Source organism: Sebastes fasciatus, chromosome 14 (assembly GCF_043250625.1).
Source record: "Sebastes fasciatus isolate fSebFas1 chromosome 14, fSebFas1.pri, whole genome shotgun sequence".
In the NCBI taxonomy this organism is placed as follows: domain Eukaryota; kingdom Metazoa; phylum Chordata; class Actinopteri; order Perciformes; family Sebastidae; genus Sebastes; species Sebastes fasciatus.
Window position 1 is genome coordinate 25650852 of NC_133808.1, and position 27427 is coordinate 25678278.

The 27427-nt window shown below is 38.7% G+C and overlaps 3 protein-coding genes and 1 long non-coding RNA gene across 7 annotated transcripts in view; 1 reads left to right on the top strand and 3 right to left on the bottom strand.

Moving 5' to 3' along the window:
• The window catches only part of ptpn4a (protein tyrosine phosphatase non-receptor type 4a), an 84989-nt gene extending 74011 nt beyond the window's left edge, over positions 1-10978 (bottom strand). For 2 of the 4 annotated variants that reach the window (XM_074657516.1, XM_074657513.1), the window contains exon 1: positions 10296-10963. The gene's annotated coding sequence lies outside the window, so the exon portion shown is untranslated. Of the gene's footprint in view, positions 1-10295 lie in introns of all 4 variants that reach the window. The other 2 variants (XM_074657517.1, XM_074657514.1) reach the window with 2 other exon arrangements.
• LOC141781724 (uncharacterized) lies at positions 10938-25525 on the top strand. The gene is made up of 3 exons (XR_012596935.1): positions 10938-11079; positions 24774-24879; positions 25417-25525. It is a non-coding gene; the product is annotated as an uncharacterized LOC141781724 (long non-coding RNA).
• tmem177 (transmembrane protein 177) lies at positions 14375-18332 on the bottom strand. The gene is made up of 3 exons (XM_074657519.1): positions 18219-18332; positions 16556-16803; positions 14375-15443 (listed from the first exon to the last, which is right to left on the bottom strand). Exons 2-3 carry the CDS (start codon positions 16754-16756, stop codon positions 14712-14714), a joined length of 933 nt encoding a protein of 310 aa, XP_074513620.1. The 5' UTR covers positions 16757-16803; positions 18219-18332; the 3' UTR covers positions 14375-14711.
• Positions 20556-24240, bottom strand: LOC141781721 (nuclear factor 7, brain-like). The gene is made up of 2 exons (XM_074657518.1): positions 24016-24240; positions 20556-22076 (listed from the first exon to the last, which is right to left on the bottom strand). Exons 1-2 carry the CDS (start codon positions 24120-24122, stop codon positions 20588-20590), a joined length of 1596 nt encoding a protein of 531 aa, XP_074513619.1. The 5' UTR covers positions 24123-24240; the 3' UTR covers positions 20556-20587.
• Positions 25526-27427: the final 1902 nt, after the last annotated feature.

The following is a 27427-nucleotide window of genomic DNA, read 5'->3' on the forward strand; positions in this document are numbered from 1 at the left end:
GGCAGCAAACGTATTTTAGCCACTTAAAAGAGAGGCCCACCAGATCAATAGCAGTTTAAGTGTACGCTACATTTAGAATATTTTCACCTGTTTACATTGCTGTCAGACAGCCCTTATTCGATGGGGAATTGAAGCCATTGTTTCCATCTACACTCTCGCCAAAGCCACCAGACTCCATTGAAAACACTTGTAATTTTACCTCGCAGAACACGGGGGTTTGCTGGCGTACCACTGCCTCGATCGGTTAGTTTGTTTGTGCTATCGTGTTGCTTTGGTGAATCTGAACTTACCAAAGTCACACAATAACAGAAATAAACTAACAGATCGAGCAACGGTAGCCAATATATTGGTAGCCAATATAACCAGCAACTCCGTGTTCTGCGAGGTAAAATTCTGGTTGCTTTAGCGAGAGCATAGATAACAGCTTCAGTTCCCCTTTAGAAAAATACACTGTATAGCTGTCTCACAGCAAGGTAAACCAGCAAATATATTCTAAATGTAGCGTACACTTAAACTGATATTGATTTTTTTAGGTGGGCCTTTAGGTATCGGCCCCGTCCACAGCAGTATATTGCTTTGCTCCCGTGCAGTAACTCCTGTCTGCTTCTTCAAACGGGGGGCGTGCCGACCGTCATCTACTGTAGGTAATACACTGACTATGGATAAGTACCTCATATAACCCTATGTAACCAATATGAAATATAGGGCTACTAAACCCATATATGTCATTTAGAGGTGTAGTTGCATATTCTTCCCAGAGGGAGGCGCAACATGTATTCTGTGGAAGTCAAGTGTAGAGGATGTGACGTGCAGCATGTGTATTTCTCACTTCCCTTGAGATCGCTACCTGGATACGTTGTGAAATCGTGCTCTGAACAGACTGTTAAGCTAACACGGCATACAATGTCATTAAGTAGTCCGGAAAGTATTATTTTCTTTAAACGTCTAAGCCGTTGAGCTACGTCTTTAGTTGGAGTCCCAACTGTGAACGGGAGAAACTACTTTTTGTTAAGATTTAAACCCCGGTGAGTTGAAACACACACGTGCTGTTTTGGCTAGTCTGTTTTAACCACTATGTAAGGAGAAAAAGATGCATAAAACTTGTTGTTTAAGTTCAGATACTGTTCATAAAAAACAACCGAGGTTACAAGAATGTTTTGTAAGGTATTTGACGAACTTTAGTGCCCGTTTTATTACTGTTTTATGATGCTAAAAAGATCGCTAATGCTAATGGCTAATCGCTAAGCTAACTTCTAGCTCTGGTTGGTAGCTTAAGGATAGCGTGGTGAAGTTTAAAGGTGTATTGTGGTTTGTTTACATTACAGCCACTCTGGTTAAGTGAGGCTAACACATAGTAATGGTCTAGTACAACTGCACCGTGATGCAACAGATTTTGGTTATTAAAATGTTAATTTAAACAGCAGTAATTCATTTGATAACACCAGTTCATTTCATGTGTGTGCTTAATATAAGTTAGTTCATAATTAAAGGTTAAATATATTAAAAACTGTATAAAGTGTTTGAGAAGATGGATGAATAATTCATTGTAAGTTAAAATACCAACTGTATTACTGTATGGTAATCCATTGGATTGTTTTGAAGTATATCCTTAGTTATTGGTTATACATGATGAGGTACTGTGAAAGCAGATAAGAACTGAGTGAGCAAGATTACTTACTATCCTGCACTATTTGTGTTGGTTGGTTTTTCTTTTGGTTCTATTAAACGACAATCGAATCTGGAGGATTCAGTGATGGCGAGCCAAGCCCAGTGAGACTGTGGACGGTCGTGGAAACGGTGTGGCCAACCGTAGGACCTGCCACAGAGGACATCTGACTGCTCAATTCATTTGGATACCAGATAAGAACACGAACACACTTTTACTACCCGGGTAATTGGGTAGTAGGAACTAAAATACTGGAACTTGAAATAGTGTGGTGGTGTATTCACATTACACCCACACCAAGACAGAAATTGCACTCTTTGGATCATCTTAATTAGAGGAAGAGGATTTCATCTTAAAGGACACTGATTTTTCTATTTTCTATTTTATTTGTACTTTGAAAGAGCGCTCTTTTATTTATTTTTACATTTCATTTCATACTTTGACATCTATCTGAAGCATTTTGAATGTTGTTGAATTGTTGTGGTGCAATAAAATTGTCAACTGTTCAATCTATAATAACTCCTGAGTTATTTAAGGCAACTGCTCATCGAACCTAGGTAGATGTTGGCGTATTCATTATTCCCATCGGCTGAGTACCAGAGGCGCTACACCTACTTCAAAACATCTGAACTGTCCCTTTAATAGAGATTTGTTAGCTATTACGGCAATATGGGATCACCAGACCTGATTTCTGCTACACTTAATAATAAGGGTGTCGAAAATATTTACAGATAAGAATCGGATATTGTGCACACATGTAGAGAGTCACAATTCTCTCTTGTGTTGTCTGAATCATGTATACTTGAATGTAACTGTTGTGAGAGAGAGAAATAAGAAGTAGGGGGTCTGTCTCTAGCTCCTCTCGCTCGCTGGATAACATGCTGTTTCAGCTAATCAAACCATTATGACTGCCCACTAACAGAGAACACCATTACCATAATATGCAGTTTCATCTGATTAGTTATGCATGATCCAGATACGCCAACACTGGGCAGAGAAAGAGAGAGAGAGATGGAGCGAGCGAGAGAGAGACAGGAGGGAGGGATGGAAGAGGTGACCCTGATCTGATAAAAATACGTCTAAAATGAAATCTTAAAATGGAACAGAAGGAGAGCTACAAACTCACGGTCCATGAAAAAGGTACTAAAGAGTGATTTAATGATTTGTCACAGAAATGACTCACAAAACTCCTCCTTATATAAGCATGAAGAATCACTGATCTACATGTATATGACAATACTACCACTGTCCAACTATGAATGAATGTTGTTTATTTCTAAATAAAATAACATTTTTCCCGCTAGAACTGAACCCATCTACATACAATTCACAAGGCCACTGTTATTTTTGTCCCAGTGTTCATAGGCAGAAAATAATTATTTTTAGTCTTAAAACTTATGCGAACATGTTGGTCTTCTCTAGGGCTGCAACTATCGATTATTTTCACCAGTAATCGATTACTTGTTTGGTCTATAAAATGTCAAAAAATTGTGAAAAATGTTGATCAGTGTTTCCCAAAGCTCAAGATGACGTCCTCAAGATGTCTTGTTTTGTCAACAACTCAAATATATTCAGTTTACTCTCATAGGAGTAAAGAAACCATAAAATATTCACATTTAAAGCTGAAATCTGTGGATTTTGACTTTTTTTCTTAAAAGGATACTCAAAATGATTAATCGATTATCAAAATCGTTGGCCATTAATTAAATAGTTGAGAACTAATCGATTAATTGCAGCCCTAGTCTTCTATTTTCTGAATTATATTGAGAGACTACAATGCTAAAGGCCTTAATGATGCATCCACATGATACTTTATTTTTAATATTCTTTACATGCCTATTAATGTGGCACTACTTGCTTTTCATTTTGGGAGTCTGGATCTGTCGAGGCACCTTCGTCCTGGCGTTCTGTAGTTGTGGTATCTTGCACAGAATAAACACAGCTGTGTTTGGGGCTTGGGAGATGATTTTCGCTAAGGAGTTGTGCCATATCCGCCCCAGCAACAGACCACTAACTAGCTGCCTCTCTGAGAGCTATCTGGCTGGATATTTATGTGAATGGATGGCTGTTTGGCTGGTTCACTTAAGGACTGCCAGTCAGACTCAAAGTACTGTAGCTCAGGACAATGATGGTGATCTGAGGGTGCTACCAGCCTGGGACATGTTTGGCAAAATTGTATTTGTTGCCGTCCTGTGGCGACTCTTTTCCAGAATGACTTATTGGCAGTAATTTCCCTTCATGTAATTAGTGATGCACAACATTGAAGGAATAAGCTGGCACAAAACCACCAGTAACTTGGCAACAGTCGGGTCGGTGTGCAGCCAGTGTTAACTGAAAATGGCCGAACTCTGTCTATCAATGGCTCTGCTTACTGTGCTTCCCAACTGTAAATAGGACTGTGAGCTTTCCAAAGGGTTATAATAGAACGAGCAGGCAGCTGGTCCTCTTGGTTAAACATGAACAGGCTGCTCTTTGACAGGGCTGTCACCAACAGTCAGCGTAGGTCACAGCGAGCCTCGTCTCACTCAAATAAAGGAGGAGGATCTTATTAAAAGGTAAGTACCACTCAATTTGAAACATGTACAAGAGTTGGGCTGTATTTGAAACCTCATACTATACTAGTAGTACATACTGATTTGGCCAAAATGTAGTATGTAAACAAAAGCAAAATCTACAGTATGCCAAAAATACCTGGAATGTCATACTAAAAAATCGGACCAGTCTACCTCGCCTACTGTATCCCACAATGCAAAGCGCTGGACAGTCTATGGTCACAACAACAGCAACCAAAAATGGCATTTTTATATATATATTTTTCGTAGCAGTTTCATCACTAAATTCACTTCTGAACATTTTTGAGGTGAGAAATTAACTGTAGATTTTGAATACTGGCAGTTTCACGATATTAGATGGCAAATCGTATATTTGTTCCAACGTTTTCGGAGTTGAGAAGCTCCACAAACTGCTGTGACAGCTAGCTAGCGCCTGCCGGGGTCGCTACCTCACCAGCCGGGCAGTTACGCTCACAGACCGCTATGAGCTGGCTGGAGCTCTCTCAAGACACCGGTCTCGTAGACAAGAGGCTTTTATTTCCTTGTTTAAATATCATAACACAAATGTCCATTATAAAATTAACAGGAACCTGTGGTTATCTGCCTTTTTTGGAGTTGAAAAGCTCCACAATCGCCCGCAGGCGTAGCTCGCTCGAGAGCCGGCCAGTGACGCTCTACAAAGCAGCAGGCGGTGGCGAGGGAAGAGAAGAGGGAAAGAGCTGTACTGTATACTGCGTGCTGCATTCGTCAGTAGTATGTAGTAGGCGGTTGGCGGAGTTTTAATAACCAAGTCATTCATTTGTGTATGGGGTCAAAAAAATCAACTTGGAGTAATATAATTTTATAAAAAAACTACATTATGGTGACATAAGTGAAAGTGAATTAATACTTTTTTTCATAGCTCTTCTGGCAAGCCTACTAATGTAAGATACGCCAGAATCTTTGAAGCCAGATAGTGTATCTCGCCCGCAGCAGCACCCAGCCAGCCGTCTTCTTACCATCACTGTCAGTTAGCACCAATACTGAGCTGTCAGCACTACTGAGCACCATGCTGAAAGGAAGGGTGTGTCTCTACAACGCTGAGACTAAGCAGACATAAGGTGTCAGAGTAAGATAGAGAGGAAAGCAAAAGCAAAGAGGTGAGAAAGGAGGAAGTGTTGGAGAGACAGAAACTGAAAGCTCAGGGTGCATAAAAGATGACGTCCTGCTGGACTGACACAATTATGAGACGCAGCAATAAAATCCAAAACATCTAACACACATAAAGAAGTGGTAGTTTCCTACTAAACACTGACTTCTTGTCTGAAACAGAGGATCTCGAGTCGTATAATGTCCTACACATTCTCTGATGTTCGGTGCCCATCCCACAGTGTATACACATCTCAGCCTTTCAACCCGACGAGAACAATGGCCGACCTTTGACTGCTTTGCTATGTGGGCTAGTTTATGATGTTTAACCAGGAGGCTGTCATCTTAATGCATCTTCCCTACAGGCACCAGCCAAACCTGTGGAGACACATCTGGAAAATGGCATGATGATGATAAATTGGTGGTGAGAAGTCTGAGGGCGTCTAAGTGGACGTGAATTTGCTGCACCTCCTAGTTTACCACATTAGAGTTGCAACGAATTGATTAGTTGTGTCAACTATTAAATTAATCTGCAACTATTTTGATAATTGATTAATCAGTTTGGGTAATTCTTTGCGAAAAAAAAGTTGAATCTCTGATTCCAGCTTCTTAAATGTGAATATTTTCTGGTTTCTTTACTCCTCTATGACAGTAAACTGAATATCTTTGAATTGTGGACAAAACAAGACATTTGAAGACATCACACTGATCGACATTTTTCACCATTTTCTGAAATTTTATAGACGAAAAACTAATTGATGAATAAGAAAATAGTCGACAGATTAATCGACATTGAAAATAATCCTTAGTTGTAACTCTATACCACATTAACACTAGTAAACCAGCCTAATGCACTCATCAACCAAAGCATTGAAGATATAGTGTTAGCAGTAAAACAGAATTATTCATACCTTCTTCAGTTCAAGACGAAAAAACAGAATATCATCAAGTGATGGATAAAGAAGAAATTCCTCACAAAACTCTAATAGTAAACCTATTCTTTGCCCTTGTCAAGCTACAGGCAATGTTAACCAACAAACTCTGAAACTGCCTGCAGGCTACGCCCCAAGACTGAGAATAATTCCAACTAAAGTGAGACCTTTGGCAGAAATGATTAGTCAACCTCCAGATTGTATTGTGTTGGTGAACAATAGCCAAAAATGACTAAGAATTGTTGGGAATAAACGTAAGGGTAAATTACAGTTTGCCCCCGCATCATGTCCACACTTAAATTTGAGCAAGTTGCTTTGAGATCTGATGATACCACCTAACTCCCAATGTGCTCCCATGGGACCCCCTGCCCTTTGCTAGCAGGTGCAGATTATCCCCATTACCCCAGCCACACCTGTGCCTCCTCTGTCGTCCAGTATCCATATCCATCTCCTCACAACTGCCCCTCACTTTTTACTATCTGTTCTCTCTCTCTATGTCTCACACACATCTGCTGTACACCGTGGGGATGGCCGGTTCAGGTGCGCTGCTCAAGTAAACCTGGGCCATCGCCACAGGCAATTTAATCCTCACCAGCTGAGTCCATCCACTCCTAAAACTCAAGGCTTCTCCGGGTTTGGGGAGCGCAAAAGCAAAGAAATGTACAGGTCAATCCAGGATTCTCCTCAGCACACCATTTCCGAATTTATAATATGCATATGGTTAAAGTGCACGTAACAAAATCTGTGAAAATAAAACTTTGCTCAGCATTATTTAGTCACGTTTAAGTGCCAACAGCACCACATCTTACTATATGTTTCAGCTGTCAGAGATGGGATGGGCCTTTTAAAGAAACATACTGGATGCCTGACTCTCCTATTTTTACTCTGGCTGAGCTAAAAATCCACTGTTGCAAAAATAATCCTGACTACCACAGCTTTAATATATAATATGGTGCCTAGAATGGTGGCCCAAATAAAAAAATGTGCAACATGGCAGGCCTAATTCCCAAGATAAGTAGTTCAGCTTCAGCAACCATCAGGATTCCCAAATGTATTCAGGTCAAACATGATGTCAAAGACATCCATGTTTTTGGACCCCCATCTGCTGAGGTTTTTGTTTATATGGATTCCTTCCGAAATGGATACTGTAGAAAAGCTATTGTCAGAACAATTACGACTGTTAAATTTTACAGATTACAAAAAACAAAACAGTAAAATTACACAGGATATACACACTGTTGTTGATTGACCTACAGTATGTATCGCAATTTTTTTTTATGATTTTGAAATAGATTTTTTAATGCTAGAATACACATATTTGCTTCATTTGAGTCTATATGTTCCGTATCCGTCAACCAACACAAACTGCAGTCGGCAGCAGCGAGCTGAAACCAAAAAGTAGAAAACGAGGGAGGTTCCACGTGGATACAACCTGCACCGTCACATTTTAAATCCGAAACACTACACATACAGTAAAGTATGGAAACACTTTGGATATCACACATAACCAGGAAAAGCAGAGCTAGACATCACGGCTAAAGCTGCACGATAACTCTGTCGTGGACAGGAAACGTTATCGTATCGTAACGTGCTGTCAGGCCAGCCGTCACTCTCATCTCCGTGGTCAAATCGGCCGACGCTACAACTGTAGAGCACCCATATACTGACATTTATGTTAAATGCATTCAAACAGCGCCGATGGAGCTGACCATGGATGTACAAAGAGAACAGATGACGGGGAGAACTAGCGATACACTTGGTGAAGTTAACGGAAGTATACATGTGTGACTACGTCCAGTTTTCAAAATGTTCAAAAGATGTCAACTAAAAAACAAGAAATACGATTGATTGGATTATGTTTACCAGAAGAATAAAACATGACATGTCCCTTATAAAGTAAAAAGAAAATTTGTGAGGGAAATGTCTTTATTCTCTGATTTTTGGGTTGCTTGAAAAAAATTCAATAAATAACATCTGACAATGACTGATATATTTGACTTCAGGATATCTATGACTACATACATGCTGAAAATCAAACATTTTTACCTTATTAATTTAGATATTTTTCAAAGTAACAGTCCCTAGAAGTGTATGATTCAACTTTTTCCCATGGCAAATCGCAATAAATCGTAATATCGAATCGCAATACTTGTAGAATCGGCACCCAAGTATCGTGATCATATCGAATCGGGAGATAGGTGTATCGTGCAGCCCTAGTTTTTGGAGAACACTTGAAAAACTGAACCAAGCTGCTGGATTTCATTCACAATTCCTCCCTTTTGCTGCCCCCTAAACTGAGCTCCCATTCAGAACCAATTGTGACTCTAAAAAAGCAACGACTCTAATGTCATTTTTGCAGTTTAGATAGCGATAGAGAGAGAAAAAGACAAGAAAGAAAGCCAAGGAAGGAAGGAGAGGAGGGAGAGATAGATAGAGGCTAGACAAACAGGACAGAGCAGGGTCCATATGATGTGAGCAGCGGCAGCAGACTGGCGAGCAGCAGGCAGCACAGGAACCCACTGCGACCCAAAAGATGTGGCACGGATGGTGGAGGATTACGTCATCGAGAAAAAGGAGGACGCCTCATCATCACAGCAAAAAAACCTTCACATCTATTACTTAACAGTTAACAGATTATCAATCAGCATGCATGGGTGCTTTTATATACCATTTATGTTTGCAAAAAAACAATTATTGATGCATGCGCAACAATGAGCTGCTTATATCCACACATATAGGCCTATAATGTGACATGAGAATACTGTGACAAACGGTGCTCCACCAAACCTATGGCAATTATTGACGTCTTTTATATGTGAAGGCTCTGTGCTCGCTATATCTATCTACCTGCAAAATAAACACATTATCTCAGTCAAACAACACCTCCACTACAATTCGGCATAGCAAAATAACCCAAATAATCACTAATTAATGTCTAAATGATGAAGAAATGTCATCTTTTAAACGCAGAAACGGTGCTCCACACCAAACCTATAGCAATTATTGACGTCTTTTATATGTGAAGGCTCTGTGCTCGATATATGTATTTACCTGCAAAAGAAACACATTATCTCAATTAAACAACACTCCCACTAAAGTTCGGCATAGCAAAATAACCCAAATAATCACTAATTAATGTCTAAATGATGAAGAAATGTCATCTTTTAACGCACACACTGTGCTTCCCATTGAACACCAACTGGTCATTAAAGGGCTTATTGGACATTGTCTATGAATGAGCTATTAACAAACCTATTGAACTCAAACAAAACGGCTCACTTGATTAAAGTTTAATAATTAAATTAAACCTTTTAAATGCATACCAACACTGCGCACACAGCTGCGTAAAGTAAGCAGCCAAGATATTGAATGGAGAGAGAAGCAGCAGCCTGCTAACATGCTACACAACCACCTGGCTATTAAATGGATTAAAAATGTATATTACGGCTTTATACTTATTATAGCGAGGTGCCACTCAATTAGACACAAGTGTATTAACAAAACAAGCCTAATTTGAGAAGCGTTATCACAATATTAGTAGCCTTTTTTAGCTGTGCAACTTGGGGTTAAAAAGTGACAGCGCTAAGCTAAAGTCAGTTGGAAGCAAAAGCTAACGTCAGTTGGAGACTAAAGCTAACGTCAGTTTGAATTTAAAGCTAACGTCAGTTGGAACTAAAGCTAATGTCAGTTGGAACCTAACGCTAACGTCAGTTGGACACTAAAGCTAACGTCATATGGACACTAAAGCTAACGTCATATGGACACTAAAGCTAACGTCAGTTGGAGACTAATGTCAGTTGGAGACTAAAGCTAACGTTAGTTTGAATTTAAAGCAAACGTCAGTTGGAATCTAAAGCAAACGTCAGTTGGAATCTAAAGCTAACGTCAGTTGGAGACTAATGTCAGTTGGAGACTAAAGCTAACGTCAGTTGGAGACTAAAGCTAACGTCAGTTGGAATCTAAAGCTAACGTCAGTTGGAAACACTGTTGGCCTGGTGAGTGAGTCTCTTTTCTTACCGTCATAAACTGCTCCAGGGGCGTCCAGTTTTTAAGGAATATAATTGTTTTGCCGTGTGAGGAAATGTTTTGTGTAGGGGCCAAATAGCCCGAACATCCAGAAAAAAAAAAGGATCAGTTCACCCGCTGCCGACGATGAAACCCGAGCATCATCACCATCATCATCACTAGTATCCCCGTCTTCATCAGTTCAGGCTCACTGGGAGTCCGGCTGCTGCTGCTGCTGCTGCTGCCTCACCACCTCACACACATCCATCCAGATCCAGACCCAGAACCAGCTTCCAGCATCCAGCATCCAGCAGAGCAGAGCGGGGCCTCCTCCTCCGGGGCTCGACCATGCGACTCGGTGCTCGGCGACGACGACGGATAATAATCCACAAGACCTCCGAGGAGCTCCCCCGCAGTAAGCATTGGCGACTAGACGACTAGGAGGCGACTAGCAGTAGGCATTTCAGGGTCGAAAGAGAATGAAGAATATATTCCCACGGTGTGCGTACAAGTAAAGATGGGCGAAAAGGTGAAGAATCTTTGGACATCAAGTCACAGAAATAGTCCAAACGTGTGTGACTTTTCCTCTCTCTCCGTTGTTGTCAGCGTCCCTTGGTCTGGTTCTCTCTCTCTGCAGCTGCTCCGCTCTGCTCTGCCTGCAGCACAGCAGCGAGCAGCACGGCGACGTCATGGCGCAAACAGAGCGCACAGCCATGGCGCACAGGGGCGGAGCCACGGAGCAGAGCCACGGAGCGGAGCCGGGAGGCGCGCTGTTTGGAAAGGAGCGCACCTCCAGGTAGGACTACTGCTCCAAAATACACTATCATCTTTTTAATATCCCTTATTAGGTATTATATTGTAGGTCTATGGTACGAAGGTATGACAGAGTATTAGGGCCACATTGAGGAAAAAAAATAAATCTGAGATTTCGAGATTAAAGACAATATTACGAGAATAGTCATAAATCTACACGAAAAAAGTCGTAATATTATGAGAATAAAGTCAGAAGTCTACGAGAAAAAAAAGTTGTAATATGAGAATAAAGTCAGAAGTTTAAGAGAAAAAAAGTCATAATATTACGAGAATAAAGTCATAAGTTTACGAGAAAGAAAAAGTTGTGATATGAGAATAAAGTCATAAGTTTACGAGAATATGGGTATGGGTATAATATGAGAAAAAGTCACAATATTATAAACCAGTAATTTTACGTGTTATTTTCTTTTTTTCTCGTAAATTTATGACTTTATTCTGTAAATCTCCGATTTTTCCCCCCTTTTTTTGTTTGTCTTTTTACCTAGAATGGCTTTTTTGATAGTAAAGGTTGCTGACACCTGCCTTATCTTAATATGTACTGCAAAACGTATGGATGTATATGGGTGTTTCTGCAACTAGGCTGCGGGCATTTTTAAGTCCCAGCAATGAAATTTGGGATTTTTGTTATAATTTGCAGTGCAATGCTTGATAACTATACACACAGTCTTATTGACCATGTTGACATAAAAAGTAATTACTAAATAATATGATTTAATGAAATTTATAAAGCATTTTATCGGTCCAAACACCCCTTTTCTTCATGTTCAATGTTGAGATAGCCTACGTAAAATGAATTAATTCACTTATATGACATTATGTCAAAAGGATTTTTTTTTTCACATTACTATACACCATATTAAAATTATTCATTTACAACACATGTAGAATATGTGTAGCCTAATGTATTGCAATGCAGTTTGCATTATATTCGTTATTGTGAAATCCTTCTGTATACGTTTATTTTATTTAAAATGCTCTATTTTTGTGTATAGGTCAAACGCAATACATAACAATATAGTACACTCATTAAAATAAAATAACAGAATTTAATTTATTATTATGAGTGTATTATATCATTATGTAAAACACATAAAAATTAAATAAAATTTAATTTATTATTATTTTTAAAGGCATTTAAAAAAAAATATGTTCTAACGTGTTTGCAGAGGGCATTGGCAATGAGAATTTATGTCATAATATGGCTGATAATGCCATAGTGGGAGCCAAACGTCAGATATCTTCCACAGAAATAAACAAAAAAATCATTTTGGACATGCCAATTTTTTTTTTAATTCACAATCAGATTTTTTTTCAGGAGAAGCCAAACTTTTATTCGGCACCTTTCTAAAAGCTCTGTGAATGTATTCTTTTTTTTATATACAGTATATTTATATATTCGTCTACATCAAAATATGATCAATAAGCCCTTTAAATAAAGTTATTCATTCATTGGAATGCATTATTAACTTGAATTTAATTTATAAAAGAACCATGTCCCTACAGGAATCTTAATTTCAGAATGAATATCACTGTGTGACTTTTAAAATGAATGTAATTATGAAAATGTTCTTGTTCTCATTCACTTCAAGTCCAAGCCTGCCCATTCAGACCAGATGAATGTGTGGCCATGTCATTCATAAGACGCTGTAACAGAGGGATAGTAACACATTGTGAGAGTGCTGATGTGGGCTGTACTGACCTCAAGTGGCTTGAAAAAGAAACAGCCTACAATGCAGCTAACAATGGACCATTGTACAGTAACTGTGTTTGGCATACAATGAAGAACGCAGATGAAGCGGAGTGGAGAGAACAAGACAACAAGCCCAGTGTTGTTGATACGCATATCTTAATAGACACTTTGTAGTCGGGGAAATGATGGAGTAGATCTAAAAATACACTCAAAACGTTGTTCTTTTTTTTACATTCATCATCAGATATTTATTTATTGATTTTTTAATGTGTTTTTAATATATAAAGGGGCTTATTTTGGGCTTTTTTGATGCATAGTGCAGGGTGTCAAAGCCCACAATCTGCTGCATAATCGTGGATCTGGAACTAATCTTGCATCTTGCTCAAGGGCACTGTGACTTGCTGTCAGAGAACACTGAACCCAAGCTGTCCTGATTAAAAGCAGTCCCTCTACTCCACCAGATCTGCTGTCTGGATGCTTTTTATGTCCAGATTTTATCTCAACACGTGCCTTCTAGTTTCGACCCATTGAAAGAAAAAAACACACAGTGGATTGTGGATTCAACTTAGTAGCTACTTCTACGGCATCCTCTACCTCAGGACAATGATGTTATAAGTCAGTGAATGTCTATCCTCAACACTATTAATTATATGCTTCTATATTTAGCTCAGTCCACAGGGTACAAGATTGGAACTGTAATTAAAACAGCATATCTGAAGCTTGTTAATATGCAGACAGACGACCTGAGGGAACTCGGGTGCTATATGATGAGTTGTGAGCCACAATAAGCTGCATATTAAGATTAATATCGCTAAACACATTAGTTAGGGTCATGCAAATGATGTGTGGGTACATTGAGTGTTACTTTGAGACCTGACCGGAGAGGAATAAAAGAACACTGCTGTTCATTATAGTGAATACAATTATTCATATAAGGACAAATGGATGGCTATGGGTATAAAGAGCACAAGGAAAGAGCTTTTATATAGTTGCACTGGGAAAATACTGCATTAACCAGTTCAATATCATGATGTCTACTTTAAGAATACACATATGAGCGGTACATACGGCTGCATTGTTTGGGGTTCATTGTCTCCAGGGCTGCAACTGACGATTATTTTCATTGTTGATTAATTTGTTGATTATTTTCTCCATTAATCGATTAGTTGTTTGGTCTATAAAATGTCAGAAAATGGTGAAAAATGTCTATGTCTATGTTTCCCAAATCCCAAGATGTCATCCTCAAATGTCTCGTTTTGTCCACAACTCAAATATATTCAGTTTACGGTCATAGGAGTAAAGAAACCAGAAAATATTCACATTTAACAGACCAATATGGAATATATTTACTATAATTATTCATAAAATGACCATGATATGTCAGAGATTAAGGAAACATGTTGAATTGAAATACTGGATTCTCTGACAACAATGCTACAGCCAGTATGTTCTCCTCTGAAATTGCAACACTGATCATTCCTAACAGATTCTAACTGTAATATCTAGAGCCAAAGAACAATGGCACCTTATTCTGCATGACAAAGACTGTTCACTCATATCTATTCAACAACATATATTTCATCAGCTCTTAACAGGTTTCAAAAATGTTTATTTGCACATTGGGTAACCACCTAAATCTTGTCTTTTCAGTCTCGCTGGCCACTAAATATTTGACACTTCCGGACTTTACAAAACTTGTCTTGTAATTTGCATTGTTCTGCACTTCAGGATACATAAAACGTTGCACAAAATAACATTCAGCACACGCGGGATGACATATTTCTATGAAAAATATGTCAAAAAACTATTTGGACATGGTTTTTTGCTTCTAAAAAACGCTCAGGAAGCCTCCTACTCTGCTATTTTTCACAGTGATAAGCACAGCTTCATTCATCATTACAGGTTCAGGTGACATCCATTTCTTTTCAAGCTTTTTCCTCTCTGAGCAGAGTGAGGATCCCTTCCCTCCTGGATGTGTATGGTGTGTGTTTCAGCTTGAGGAGGTGAGCAGGAAACAGGTTCCCACTGGGAGCATACATCTCCTGTCCCTTCTGCCCCATCAGGGAGCGCAGCGTCTTGTTTCTCGACAGAATCTTATCGTAAAACTCCACCCCTCCTTTGGCATAATCACGGGACACTCCCGCCGCATGCTTGTCTGAGCTGTAGTCAATCCACTGGCTGACGGCATCCGAGGTGAGAAAGTAAGACACGGCACCCACTCCCAGCGCCACAACGTTCACACCTCCGCGAAGTAGTGGAGGCCCAGCGTGGATCCCGAACAACTGCTTCATTAGCAAGCTGTATATCCAAACCCCTCCCAGGCAGACCGGGGCGACAGCGGCACTCAGAACAGGTCCTCCAGACTGCAAGCGGGCCACTTCTCGTGCTATGGCAAACTTCTGCGCCTCGAGGGAAAACACCAGCGCCTCCTGCAGAGCAGAGCCAGTGTCGCTGCTCCAGTCCACCGCTTTGCCGTTGATGAAAATGGTGCGGTTGGTGATTCCGCTCTGGTCATCGGACGTGCTGTTAAAGTTCGCTGGGATGCCAATTTGGGCTCCTGCAGAAAGCCACGGGACGCCAGCACCAACCGTGTGGAACCCATAGGAGGCGAAGGCAGAGAAATTCTTTGGTGAGCTGACACCGTAGTCCTTCAACACCTACAAATGACAACAACAACATTGGAATTTAGATTTTTATGTCACTTTATTTTCTCTGCACATTGTGATACTCTACTTTAATGGTACTGCTCCCCCATGAACTATGAATGGCTGTCAAAGTTAAGGCGATAACGCGTTAACGCAAATTCCTTTCAACACCACTAATTTCTTTAACGCTTTAACGCAACTTGCGATTTTTAGGATGTAGTGGGCTCAGTTTTAAAGCTACAGTGAAGAAACTGGCATCATATGAACCTAGAACTAGAAAACTAGAAAACCTAAAGAATCCATTGGTACCAACCGTGTCATACTAACTTGTCGCAAAGGCTAAATCACGCTCCAAGGTCAGGCTAAATCTTTGCGAGGAAAAACTGGCTGGGGGATTTTCAAAGGAGTCCCTTGACCTCTGACCTCAAGATATGTGAATGAAATGGGTTCTATGGGTACCCACAAGTCTCCCCTTTACAGACATGCCCACTTTATGATAATCACATGCAGTTTGGGGCAAGTCATAGTCAAGTCAGCACACTGACACAATGACAGCCATGTTATGATTTGAGCATATTTTTTATGCTAAATGCAGTACCTGTATATTTGTCATTGTTTTGTGTTGTTAATTGATTTTCAATAATAAATATATACATACATTTGCATAAAGCAAGCATATTTACCCACTCCCATGTTGATATGAGCATTAAATACTTGAGAAATCTCCCTTTAAGGTACATTTTGAACAGATAAAAAATGTCTGATTAATCGCGATTAATCACCAACAATTAATCGCGGTTAAATATTTTAATCGATTGTCAGCTCTAATTCATTGTTTTGTGAAGGGAATCTATGCCTTGTGATGCTGTAATTTATTGAATTTGACTATTGTTCTTACTTCAACTCTGGTAAAAATGTTGTGCATACTGACAACAACCCTGACATAACTGTTATTTCTAGAATATAGTGTTTCTTAATAGTTCAATAGCTGGCAAAGAAGTGAATTTCTCAGTGTAATGTTGTTTGGGTCTTTTATCTCATCTGTAAGTAACTGTACAAATCTAACTCAGTGTAACAACAACTGTTATTAAATGTAACCTCGAAGGTAGATTGAACAACACTACCTGCTGGAAAACATCCTCGAGCTTCTCAGACAGCGTGACCGGTTGTCCTTTGGACCAGGCCTGATACAGCTGACGGTAAGAGATGTCAGGGAAAACATGGTAGAACATGTTGGCCGCAAAGACGCCACCACAGCTCGCAATGATCAGCGGAGTCCTGTACTTCTGAAGAAGCACTGCGTACTTGAGGAAGCGAGACGCCATGTCACGTCTTTGTTTTTAATTCGTGCACAGACTTCAGTAGGTGGCATCTGTGAAGGAGGCAGAAGACACAATCATGAGTAAACCAACAGACCTGCATGTTGTAGATATGCAGAGAGTGAACTCAACAGAAAAGACCCTCTCTATACCAGGGCTTCAACTCAATGAATACAAATCCAACCAATTACATAAGGCAGCACTGGGAAAAGGAAACTGACATCATGTATGGGAAACCTCCAGTCTACTTCCACTAACTCCTTGTTTGGGAGAGATTTCTGCTGGAAAAACTTGGTCCCCCTCAACCAGAAATCCAAATTTAGTGGGACTCAGCACCCAAGAACAAGAACACTTCAGGTGAGGATTTGAACCTTTGTTGTCCTGTTGAAGGTATATTTTCTTTAACCACTAAGCCTCCGTAACATCACCTTCACAGACCATATTATTCAGTTAGCTTTAGATAAATGGTGTACATGGCAGTCCCTGATCATAACAACAGAGACACTGTGGGAACACAGCATCATGGCAAGTTGACTTTTCCTGGTCTTAAAGGTCCCATATTATAAAAAAATTAGATTTTCATGTTTTTTTTATTATAAAGCATATATAAATACTGTGAAAGTATCGAAACATTCAATCCACAGGGAAATACACACAGCCCGTTTTCAGAAACTGAGCTTTTGAAACAAGCCGTCAGGATTTCAGCGCATTCATGATGTCACGAATATACAATATTTAGACCCTTGACATAATTTTAAACATAAACATTCTAAATGTGTCCCAGTTTATTCCTGGTTGCAGTGGATGTGAATGACATCAGCTGACAGGAAGTACACATAGACCCAAGCTGTTGCCTAGCAGCGCAATTCTGTTGCAATTCTGTCAAAATGTGCTAAAACGGAGCGTTTCAGACAGAGGGTGAATACAGGTATATTCAGGCTGACAGTATGAGGAAAATAAAGGGTATTTTTGTGAGTATAATATGGGACCTTTAGAGGTGCATTTCACAACAATTTTCTGAACTTATTTGATATTATAGGCTGGGTGAAATGACTAATGAATCTCCTGCATGAGTTTGAAGCCCCAAAATAAAATATAAGACCATGTCAACAGTCATACACAAAATATGTTAGCAACCTTATGAGTCACAAAGACTGCTATATTTGATTGTCTTAGCACCTCTGAATTGAAGTACATGTCAATCACTATCTGTAGGCATTTAACCTGCTAAAAACAAGAGAAAACAGCACTTAAATGCCCCAAAAGTACCCTTAAACCGACACATTGAGTTTGTAGTTATCTACAATGTAAAGCAACCTCAGCTAACTGAGCCAATAATGAAAAACTACTATGAGCTGCAACGTTAGCATTAGTTAGCTCAGTAGCTCACTGAATGCAAAACATATTGAGACTAAAAACAACAGTAGTTATTGTAATTCATAGCAAACAAACATCTTGTTAAACTCACGTGTTCTCCACATCTCTGCAAGGACAACCGAAAACAGATCTTACATGACAGAACAGCTGTCCGTAAAGCGATTTAGCTGTCGTCAGGGTGTTGCACGACAGTTTTACGACAGTAGATTTTAAAGTCTGGCAAAGTGTTTAACCTCTCATATTTATGTATTTAAGACTTTTGTATAATGAAAATCTTTATTAAAAAAACATAAAGCAATGAACACAAGAGCAGCTGTCATTCAGACTTAGAGAACGCTGAATTTAGGAGCACAGAATATTAAAAATATATAAATAAAAAATGTAACTAATAGATATTACCATGAAACTTCCCCAGTTGATTACTTACATTAAGGCAATTATTTTTTTTATATTTAAATATGCAAATAATGCATCATCCTAATAAATATGAACATGGCATAAAGCCAGGCTTAAAGTTTTTTACAGAAGGAATTTTGGATATCTCTTTGTATCACTCCATAAATCAGAAAATACTGTCAATAGCCATAAAACATACAAAAAAATAAAAATGAAAATAAAAATGCACATGGGCGCCCCTCCTCATTTTCTGCATTGAGGTAACAAATGAACAAATAAATAAATAAAGAAAGAAAGACACTTTTCACCCCTGTAACTCTCATTTTAGTGGAACTGATTAAACACTTTTAAGCTAACCATATCTGGGACCAATTGTTTATTTATATTATAATAAATACAGCTATTTATTCAAATTAAAATCTTAACTTTTGTCTAAAAACCATTGTGATGTCTGATGTGTGTCATGGTTTACGGGGTGTTGAACCCTAACCGTGTCCAAATCCAAATTTTGCCTAGGGCACCAAAAGGGCTAGAGCCTCAGGATATGAATGATACTATATGAACAAACTCCTCTGTAAAAACCTTCGAATATAGATGGGAATGAAACTGGAAAGTTTGGTGGATGAAAGAGCTACTGAAGTGGGGATTTCCGGCTCAGAATCTGAGAAAAAAACAAAACTATTTTTTGTCATTTTGACCTTCACAGATATTTTGCAAGACACTACAGGTGAATAATGTAAAAAAATAACTAATATATATCGCCATGAAACTTCTCCAGTTGATTACTTACATTAAGATAATTATATTTTGTATTACAAGTTTTCTGAAATGTTATGCTTAAATATGCAAATGAGGCATTATCTAATGGTAACTTTGGGTGAATTGAGGAGAAATCTACAGACACAAGACAAAGTAGTAAAATAAACACCTAAATGTGTATTTTGGATGTTTTCTTTCTACTAGTCTGAAAGAAGACATGTTATGGAAGCAAAATAGCCCAAAATCTAAAAAATTGACCAGTGCATGAAAAACTACATTTTTGCCTGGGTCTCACCTTAAAATGAAAGGCAGCATTCTTGAGATGTTATGCAAAATAACATGTTTGTTAAATTGCAAATGATCGACCTGACATTGTTTTTATGTGTAATTAATAAACAATCGCTGGAAATAATAGTGTAATGACTTGTTATAGAATAGCACCTGTTAAGTTATTAACCTTAACACAACCTGATAGTGTCTAATGATTCACACTCTTTTTCAGAGATAACGTGTTTTTTTGTTTTTGTTTATATTTTTTTCCTTACATAAGTTCTTCACAAAGTTATGCATATAAACGTAGTTTTAATGACAAAATAAGGCAATCCGGTGTGGCAGAGAAATGCAAAAAGAAAAAATACAATCAATCAAAACTTTTAAATTGTTAATTCATTGCAACAGTATACGTGGCCATAACAGTACCGCCACCTTGATGGTATGTTAACAAAGTGAAAAATACAAACACAAAACAGTAATAAAGTGTCCAACTACTCAAATTGAGTAATTCTGCTACCATTTAGTTAAGCGGGAAAAGGTCCCCAGTGCAGCTTTAGCATTTCCATTCACAGGTGTAGTATAAAGTATATGGTCTAACCACACCTCGATACCGTCATTATCATTAGACTATTCATATTTCTGCAGTTCTGCACAATGTTTTCAGTTAGAAATACAGCATTTTGGTAGTTTTGAGGCTATTTTACATTGATTGCACACATCTCTGAATATACAATTACTATTATTAAAGGGTAACTTTGGTATTTTTCAACGTGGACCCTATTTTTCCCATGTTTTGGTTTCTAATTGTTTATTTTTCTCAAAGAAATGTGTGAACAAGTGGTATTGTTGATATAGGGTGTTCAAAGGCCAAATTTTAGGAAAAATGCACTCCTTGTACATTTAACGAAATTGTGCCTTTTCCTGTTTGGGTTTGGCTCCAAAGAACGTGATAAATCGTTAGCAGACACCTGTATCTGTCAATTAGTCTGTGAGTAATGGAAGGTTATGATACAACCGACACCGCTCTCTCCATCACCAGATCGTTTTGATCTCGTAATCCTCCAGCTCCTGTGTTGATGTCACAGAGAGATTCAAAGGGAGTATCTTCAGTGGGACGTCGCTCCAGGTGTTGAAGTACGGAACCAGCCTGTCGGTGAATGTGTGTGTGAAGGTGTGTACGACTGTGTTCGTATCTAGATCCAGGAAGGATAGCCTCCCTCTGTCCCAGTCCAGGTGCACTCTGACCCTCAGGAGCCGGCCTTTCAGCCGGCCCTTCAGCACAGACACCGGGCACGATGGAGAGAACGCTGTGAGTTTACCATTACAGAACCTCACCATCCATAACCCAGACAGCACGTTTCCCATCCTCTGGGCGTCCGGTGCCATCACACCCAGAGCCCACACATGGTTATCCCCGACCTCCACGTCCCAGCTGTGACTCCCAGACACGAAGCCCTCGACTCCCATCACACTGCGGTGTTGCTCCATCCTCTCCGGGGTTGGAGCGACAGTCTGTTCTGGTCCACATCTCACACTGGTTAACCCTTCAGACAGGTGGAGCTCTGGATGGGTGGTGTTGGGGTTCAGGATCACAGGCGTGTATGACACTATCTCTTTCATTTTGCACCACACGTTGAAGCTCATGTTTCCCAGGTATTTGGCAACGTGGATCAGGGCCCCTGTGACCGGCTCTGGGTCCTCAGGCAGGGGACGCTGAGCTGCGCTCCTTAAAGCTTTCACTTTAAAAAGAAAGGACGTGTCATTTTCTCTCATCCCTCCCTCTATGGTGTTTATGGTACTTTCCAAGGTGTTTACCTCACCAGTCAAAAGTGCAATCTTGTCCTTCATCATTTCCCTCTTATACTCTTCTTCTTCCTTTAATGCTGCAATCCTGACCTCTTTCTCACTGAGCAGAAACTGCTGAAGCACCTCAAACTCCTCTGTTATCTTCATCTCTGTGTCCAGAGCTTGTTTCTTGATTTCTTCATGTGTTTTCTCGCAGTTCACTTTCACTTCACTGAAGAGTTTCACTTTCTCTTGTAAAGAACTCACATACTCCTGGAGATCATCTCTGTGAGTCTGTGCAGCCTCGTCTGAAGGGGTGAAGCAGTGGTTTCTGTGCAGGTTGGACTCTTTGCAGACTACACAGATGGGGGTCTGGTGGTCTCTGCAGAACAGCTTCAGCCTCTCGTTGTGGAGGCTGCAGTAGACACCTGAGTCCACCTCCAGCTGAAACGCCTCGCACAGGTTCTTCAACACTCGGTTACTTGGTAGCACCTTAGTGGAAGACACTCTGCAGACTGGACACTCACGTCGTTGCTGGGTTCTCCACCATGTCTGCACGCAGACTTTGCAGAAGCTGTGGCTGCAACGGAGGAGGACAGGGTCTTTAAAGATGTCCTGGCAGACAGGACAGAAGAGCTCTTCTCTTGGTGCAGGCCAGGTGGATGACATCTCTTCTTCTTCTTCTTTGAGGTTTAAGACTGAACTTCCCGACAGGTTGAACTTGTAGGTTAATGAACTGAAACACAACACTCGAGTTGTTTATTGTAAAGTTGAGTGAAGTTGCTCTGCTGCCGGTCAGTCGTTTACTTTCACACATCTCTCCTCTGATTGGCTGTGGTGGGATTCGACGCCTTGCTATTGGCCACTGAGCTGATGACGTAGAGCAGCTGGAGTTCACCTGAATGTGTCACTTTAAAGCTGCACCGCCCTCTGCTGGCAGACTGCTAATATAATATAATATAATATAATATAATATAATATAATATAATATAATATAATATAATATAATATAATATAATATAATATAATATAATATAATATAATGTAATATAATATAACATAATATAATGTAATATAATACAATATAATATCATATCATGTAATATAATGTAATATAATATAGTATAATATAATATAATATAATATAATATAATATAATATAATGTAATATAATATAATGTAATATAATACAATATAATATCATATCATGTAATATAATGTAATATAATATAGTATAATATAATATAATATAATATAATATAATATAATATAATATAATGTAATATAATTTGATATAATATAATATAATATAATATAATGTCATGTAATATAACATAATATAATGTAATATAATACAATATAATATCATATCATGTAATATAATGTAATATAATATAGTATAATATAATATAATATAATATAATATAATATAATATAATATAATGTAATATAATATAACATAATATAATGTAATATAATACAATATAATATCATATGTAATATAATGTAATATAATATAGTATAATATAATATAATATAATATAATATAATGTAATATAATTTGATATAATATAATATAATATAATATAATGTAATATAATATAACATAATATAATGTAATATAATACAATATAATATCATATCATGTAATATAATGTAATATAATATAGTATAGTATAATATAATATAATATAATATAATATAATGTAATATAATTTGATATAATATAATATAATATAATGTCATGTAATATAATATAATATAATATAATATAATATAACATAACATAACATAATATAATATAATGTAATGTAATGTAATGTAATGTAATGTAATGTAATATAATACAATATAATATAATATCATGTAATATAATGTAATATAATATAATAGGTCAAGTTTAAAAAAAATGGTCTCACTTAATGAAATGGCTACTATGGGGACTAACATCATCACACATGAATACAATCAGGCTCATTGGATCCACAAGAGTCTCAGCTTCACAGTGATACCCAATTTATGTAATTCCAAGACTGTTTAGGGACTCCAGTATGCAGAAATATTCAAACCATCATTTTTAGAATAGGCAAAAATAACACATTTAAACTGCATTCAAAAATCTGCATGTTTTTTTGTGTCTGTAAAGGGGAGACTCGTGGGTACCCATAGAAACCCATATTTATTCACATATCTTGAGGTCAGAGGTCAAAGGACCCCTTTGAAAAAGGCCATGCTAGTTTTTCCTCGCAAATATTTAGCCTATCTTTGGAGCGTTATTTAGCCTCCTTCACTCCTTCCTTGTTACCAGTGGATTTCTTAGGTTTTTAGGTCTAGTTACTAGTTTCTATGATATCTGTTCCTTCACTCTAGCTCTAAAACTGAACCTGCTAGATCCTCTGAAAGACAGTAAAGTCGGTCAGGATCTCAAATAGACTTTAAAAAGAAAAAATGTGCATTTTAAGGCTACTGTGGTGACTTAAAAATAAATTAAAAGGTCAATATAGGCAAGTATTATATCATAATTTATTATTGTATGTATGTATATTATGTGTTGTTATGAGAGAAATCTATAAAGCCGAACAGTAAAGGTACAGAATAGATCAAAAAGAATCATAACAGAGTTATAAAACAAACTAAAACAAAGAGAAATGAGGAACAAAACAGGTGGAACTAACCAGAATCTCCCCCACATCTTCTTTTTTCTTTCCGAGCTGCTGCCAGTATCTGTGGGTGTGATGAATAGATGGGAACGGTTCATTACAGCCCTATTGGTATTTCCCATTCTTTCAAGAGACCCCGGCTATACTGCAATTACTGCGTGCTGTTTCACATCTATCTTCTACGTTCCACATTTCTCCAGATTGAGTCAAACATGCAGATTAGAAAAAGTTGAAGGGGGTGAGCACATGTGCGGTTGCTGTTGATCTGTAATGATGTGTGTTTCCTTTGAGGAGCTCTGAGACGTGGCTATATGCCTGTGAGCTGTTGTTAAATTTTAATGGTGTAGCTGAGTGTGGTGCGTATATGCACAGGATGCAAATGAAAGCTGGAACCATGCAGGTACACAACAGCTGATTTCCATGCACTCAGTGGCTGCACACATGGTGGTGGTGTCGAGGTAGAGGAGGAAGTGAAAGTTGTGTAGGTTGCTTAAGACGGTATGAGAGAACTTTCAGTATTGTAGTCTTATTGCATGATGTGACGACCACAATATTTAAGATCAGCAACTTGCAGCTGCTGAAACAGTTAAATGTTTAGTATTCAGAGGGTTTTCATTAACATGGGACTTTGGATGAATGTTGATGCCAAATTAGTATGGTGCTAGTGTTGAGGTGGAAGTGTACTAGGGTGGGGCAGCCTAACACCCTTTTAAAAGAAGTTGTGTAACACACTGAGGACTTGTTTTGATTTCAGTTCTCATCTAATCCTGTAGATCTAAAGCAAGCCAGAGTGCAGGCCATTTTTGAAAGACCAACTAGGGTTGTAACGGTATACCACTATCAAGGTATACCGTGAAAGTTGACAGACAACTGACATATGTGAGTGTGTGAGTTAAAGATACAGACAGGAGCAGTCTGGCTGCTCTGTTGTACACCTACAGTATATGTTCATTGTTAAACCTGCAGTAGGCAGAATGTTTTTGGCGTCACTGGGCAAAAATTCCATAATAACCTTTCAGCATATTGTAAGAGAGAGAAAACTAGACTTCTACACCTCCTCGTGGCTCTGTTTTCAGGCTTTAAAAAGTCTAGCCATCATCTTGAAGTGTACTGTTTAGCTGTAAAATTAGAAAGTGTGCTCTGTCTGGTGGGCAGTGCTTGGTATTTCCTCAACTGATCTCAACATGGCTGCCAGGTCACATTTTACAGCTAAACAGTACACTACAAGATGATTCTGAAAACATTTGAGGCAAGAAATAGGCATTATTGTAACAGAATATTGATTCATATTTGATCAGCGCTGCCTAGTTTGACCATTTGATCGGAGTTTTGCGAGTGATTGACAGCTGCTCAGAGACGGCAGAGTCCAGCTTGGCTCTGATTGGTTGTTTTCTTCCAGTCTGTAAAATCTTGCAGATGCCATTAGGAGCACCGGAGGACACCGGAGGGCACCGGAGGACACCGGAGGGCACCGGAGGACACCGGAGGACACCGGAGGACACCGGAGGACACCGGAGGACAACGGAGGACACGAAGGAACATTATTTTTTTCAGATTACCTGTTCCATGCACTACACTGTTTTATAAGAATAACTTGTTTTAATCATATTTGCTCCAACTGCTCCAACAAAAAGCACATTTTATCCTCTCAAACCATCATCACACTCTGTTCACTGAGCTCAGTTTATCCCTATCCAACTTGCAGTTTATCTCTTCATTAAAATACACTTCATTTAACATGCTCTTTAAAAATATTTATATACTTTCATCACATATAAAAATGAAATCTGCACAATCGGGAAAAGAGAAACTATGCAAATGAGAGCACTAGATTCATATATTTTTATTTATACATAACACCTTTAGAGTGATGATGCTGTAGGGGTTCTACTTTAGTAGGTTTTGGTTATTAGCAAATTAATTAATAAATAATAATAGAATTATTAATTTTAATAAAGATTATCAATAAACATCAATAATAAACGGGGCACCACCCTGGAATCAGGGACCAATGACCAAAACGTTAATATAGTCTCATTATATATGCTAAACTATCAATTTGGAACGTTGATTAATAATTAAATTAATAACTATAACCAAAATAGATAGTAAAGGTTGAAGGATATCGGAGTTCTTGACATAGCAGAGGTTGGCAGTATTCACTCTTGTGCAACATTAAAGAGACCAGCGTGTATATTCCACAAACATTTATTTACAAGATAATAAAGGTTCAAAAACACAATATTAATCTAACTAAATAACTAAACTAAACAAACCAAACACTGTGTGTGTGTGTGTGTGTGTGTGTGTGTGTGTGTGGGGGGGGGGGGGGGGGTGATGTGGGGTTAAGATTATCTGAAGCTGTATGTTTATGTTTAACTAATTCACAGTTTCTGTATGTGATCTTTATGTGTGTTAGATATGCAGTGGGTTAGAAAAGATGGTTAGTTGCATGCAAGGCCTTGTCTATGTGAAGCATAAACTAAACACATCAGATGTGGCGAAGCCAGCTACCCAGATATCAAATACAGATAAATCAACACAGTCAAACTCAATGAATAACATTAAACATATCAATACCAGTACATTCTAGAAATCAAAGTTGAACAGTCTTGCTCAGCCGTGTGCGATTGCTAATGCTAAGGCCCAGTACGTTACCAATCCATGGAAGACCAGGGTTTGTAATTCCATGTGTTGAAGTTGTGGTTCCAAGTCAAAGAGGTCGTCTTTGCTGTTAGTTTGGTGCTAACTTCTTTGCGGTTGTTGCTTGAAGTTAGTTGGTAAAAAGGGCAGAGCACTCGCGTCTTCTGCCGTTTGGTTCCTTGTGGCTATGTCTGTTTCCTAACAGGACATAGAATCAGAGAGCAGAGCTGCTTCCGGTCTGGAGCACAGCAGCTCACCTCGTAGGTCAGCTTGGATGAGAAGGTGAAGCAGAAAGAGGAGGAACAAAGGACATTCCTCTGGTTTTGTTCTGTGTGAATTTCACACCTCTGTGTGAAATGTTACTGTAGCCAATGAGGACTGAGATCAGAGTCAAGGATCGTGTTACTGAGTTCATGAAGTGACTGTCTCTGCCACCAGAAATGGCAGGTCCCTACAAGGCAGAATAACTAATACAACCTGGTGCATGTAGGGATGAGCTCTGTGTAGGACACACACAGTCATTTTAGGCTAAAACTGAACATCCATCACTTTGCAGTGTATGTGTGAGCACGCATGTGTGTGTGCATATGTATTGTGATCGAGTCAGACGGTCTGATTCTAGTGAAGAAACAGCTCACTACTGTATCCATGGAAACAGGCGAGAGGCGATGGAAGTGTGTGTGTCTCTGTGTTTGTGTGTGTCTGAAGGGAAAGAGACAGAGAGAGAATCCCCATCCTCTATTCTATTCTTTTCTATTCTAGTGTTCCTGACAGTCATGTGTAA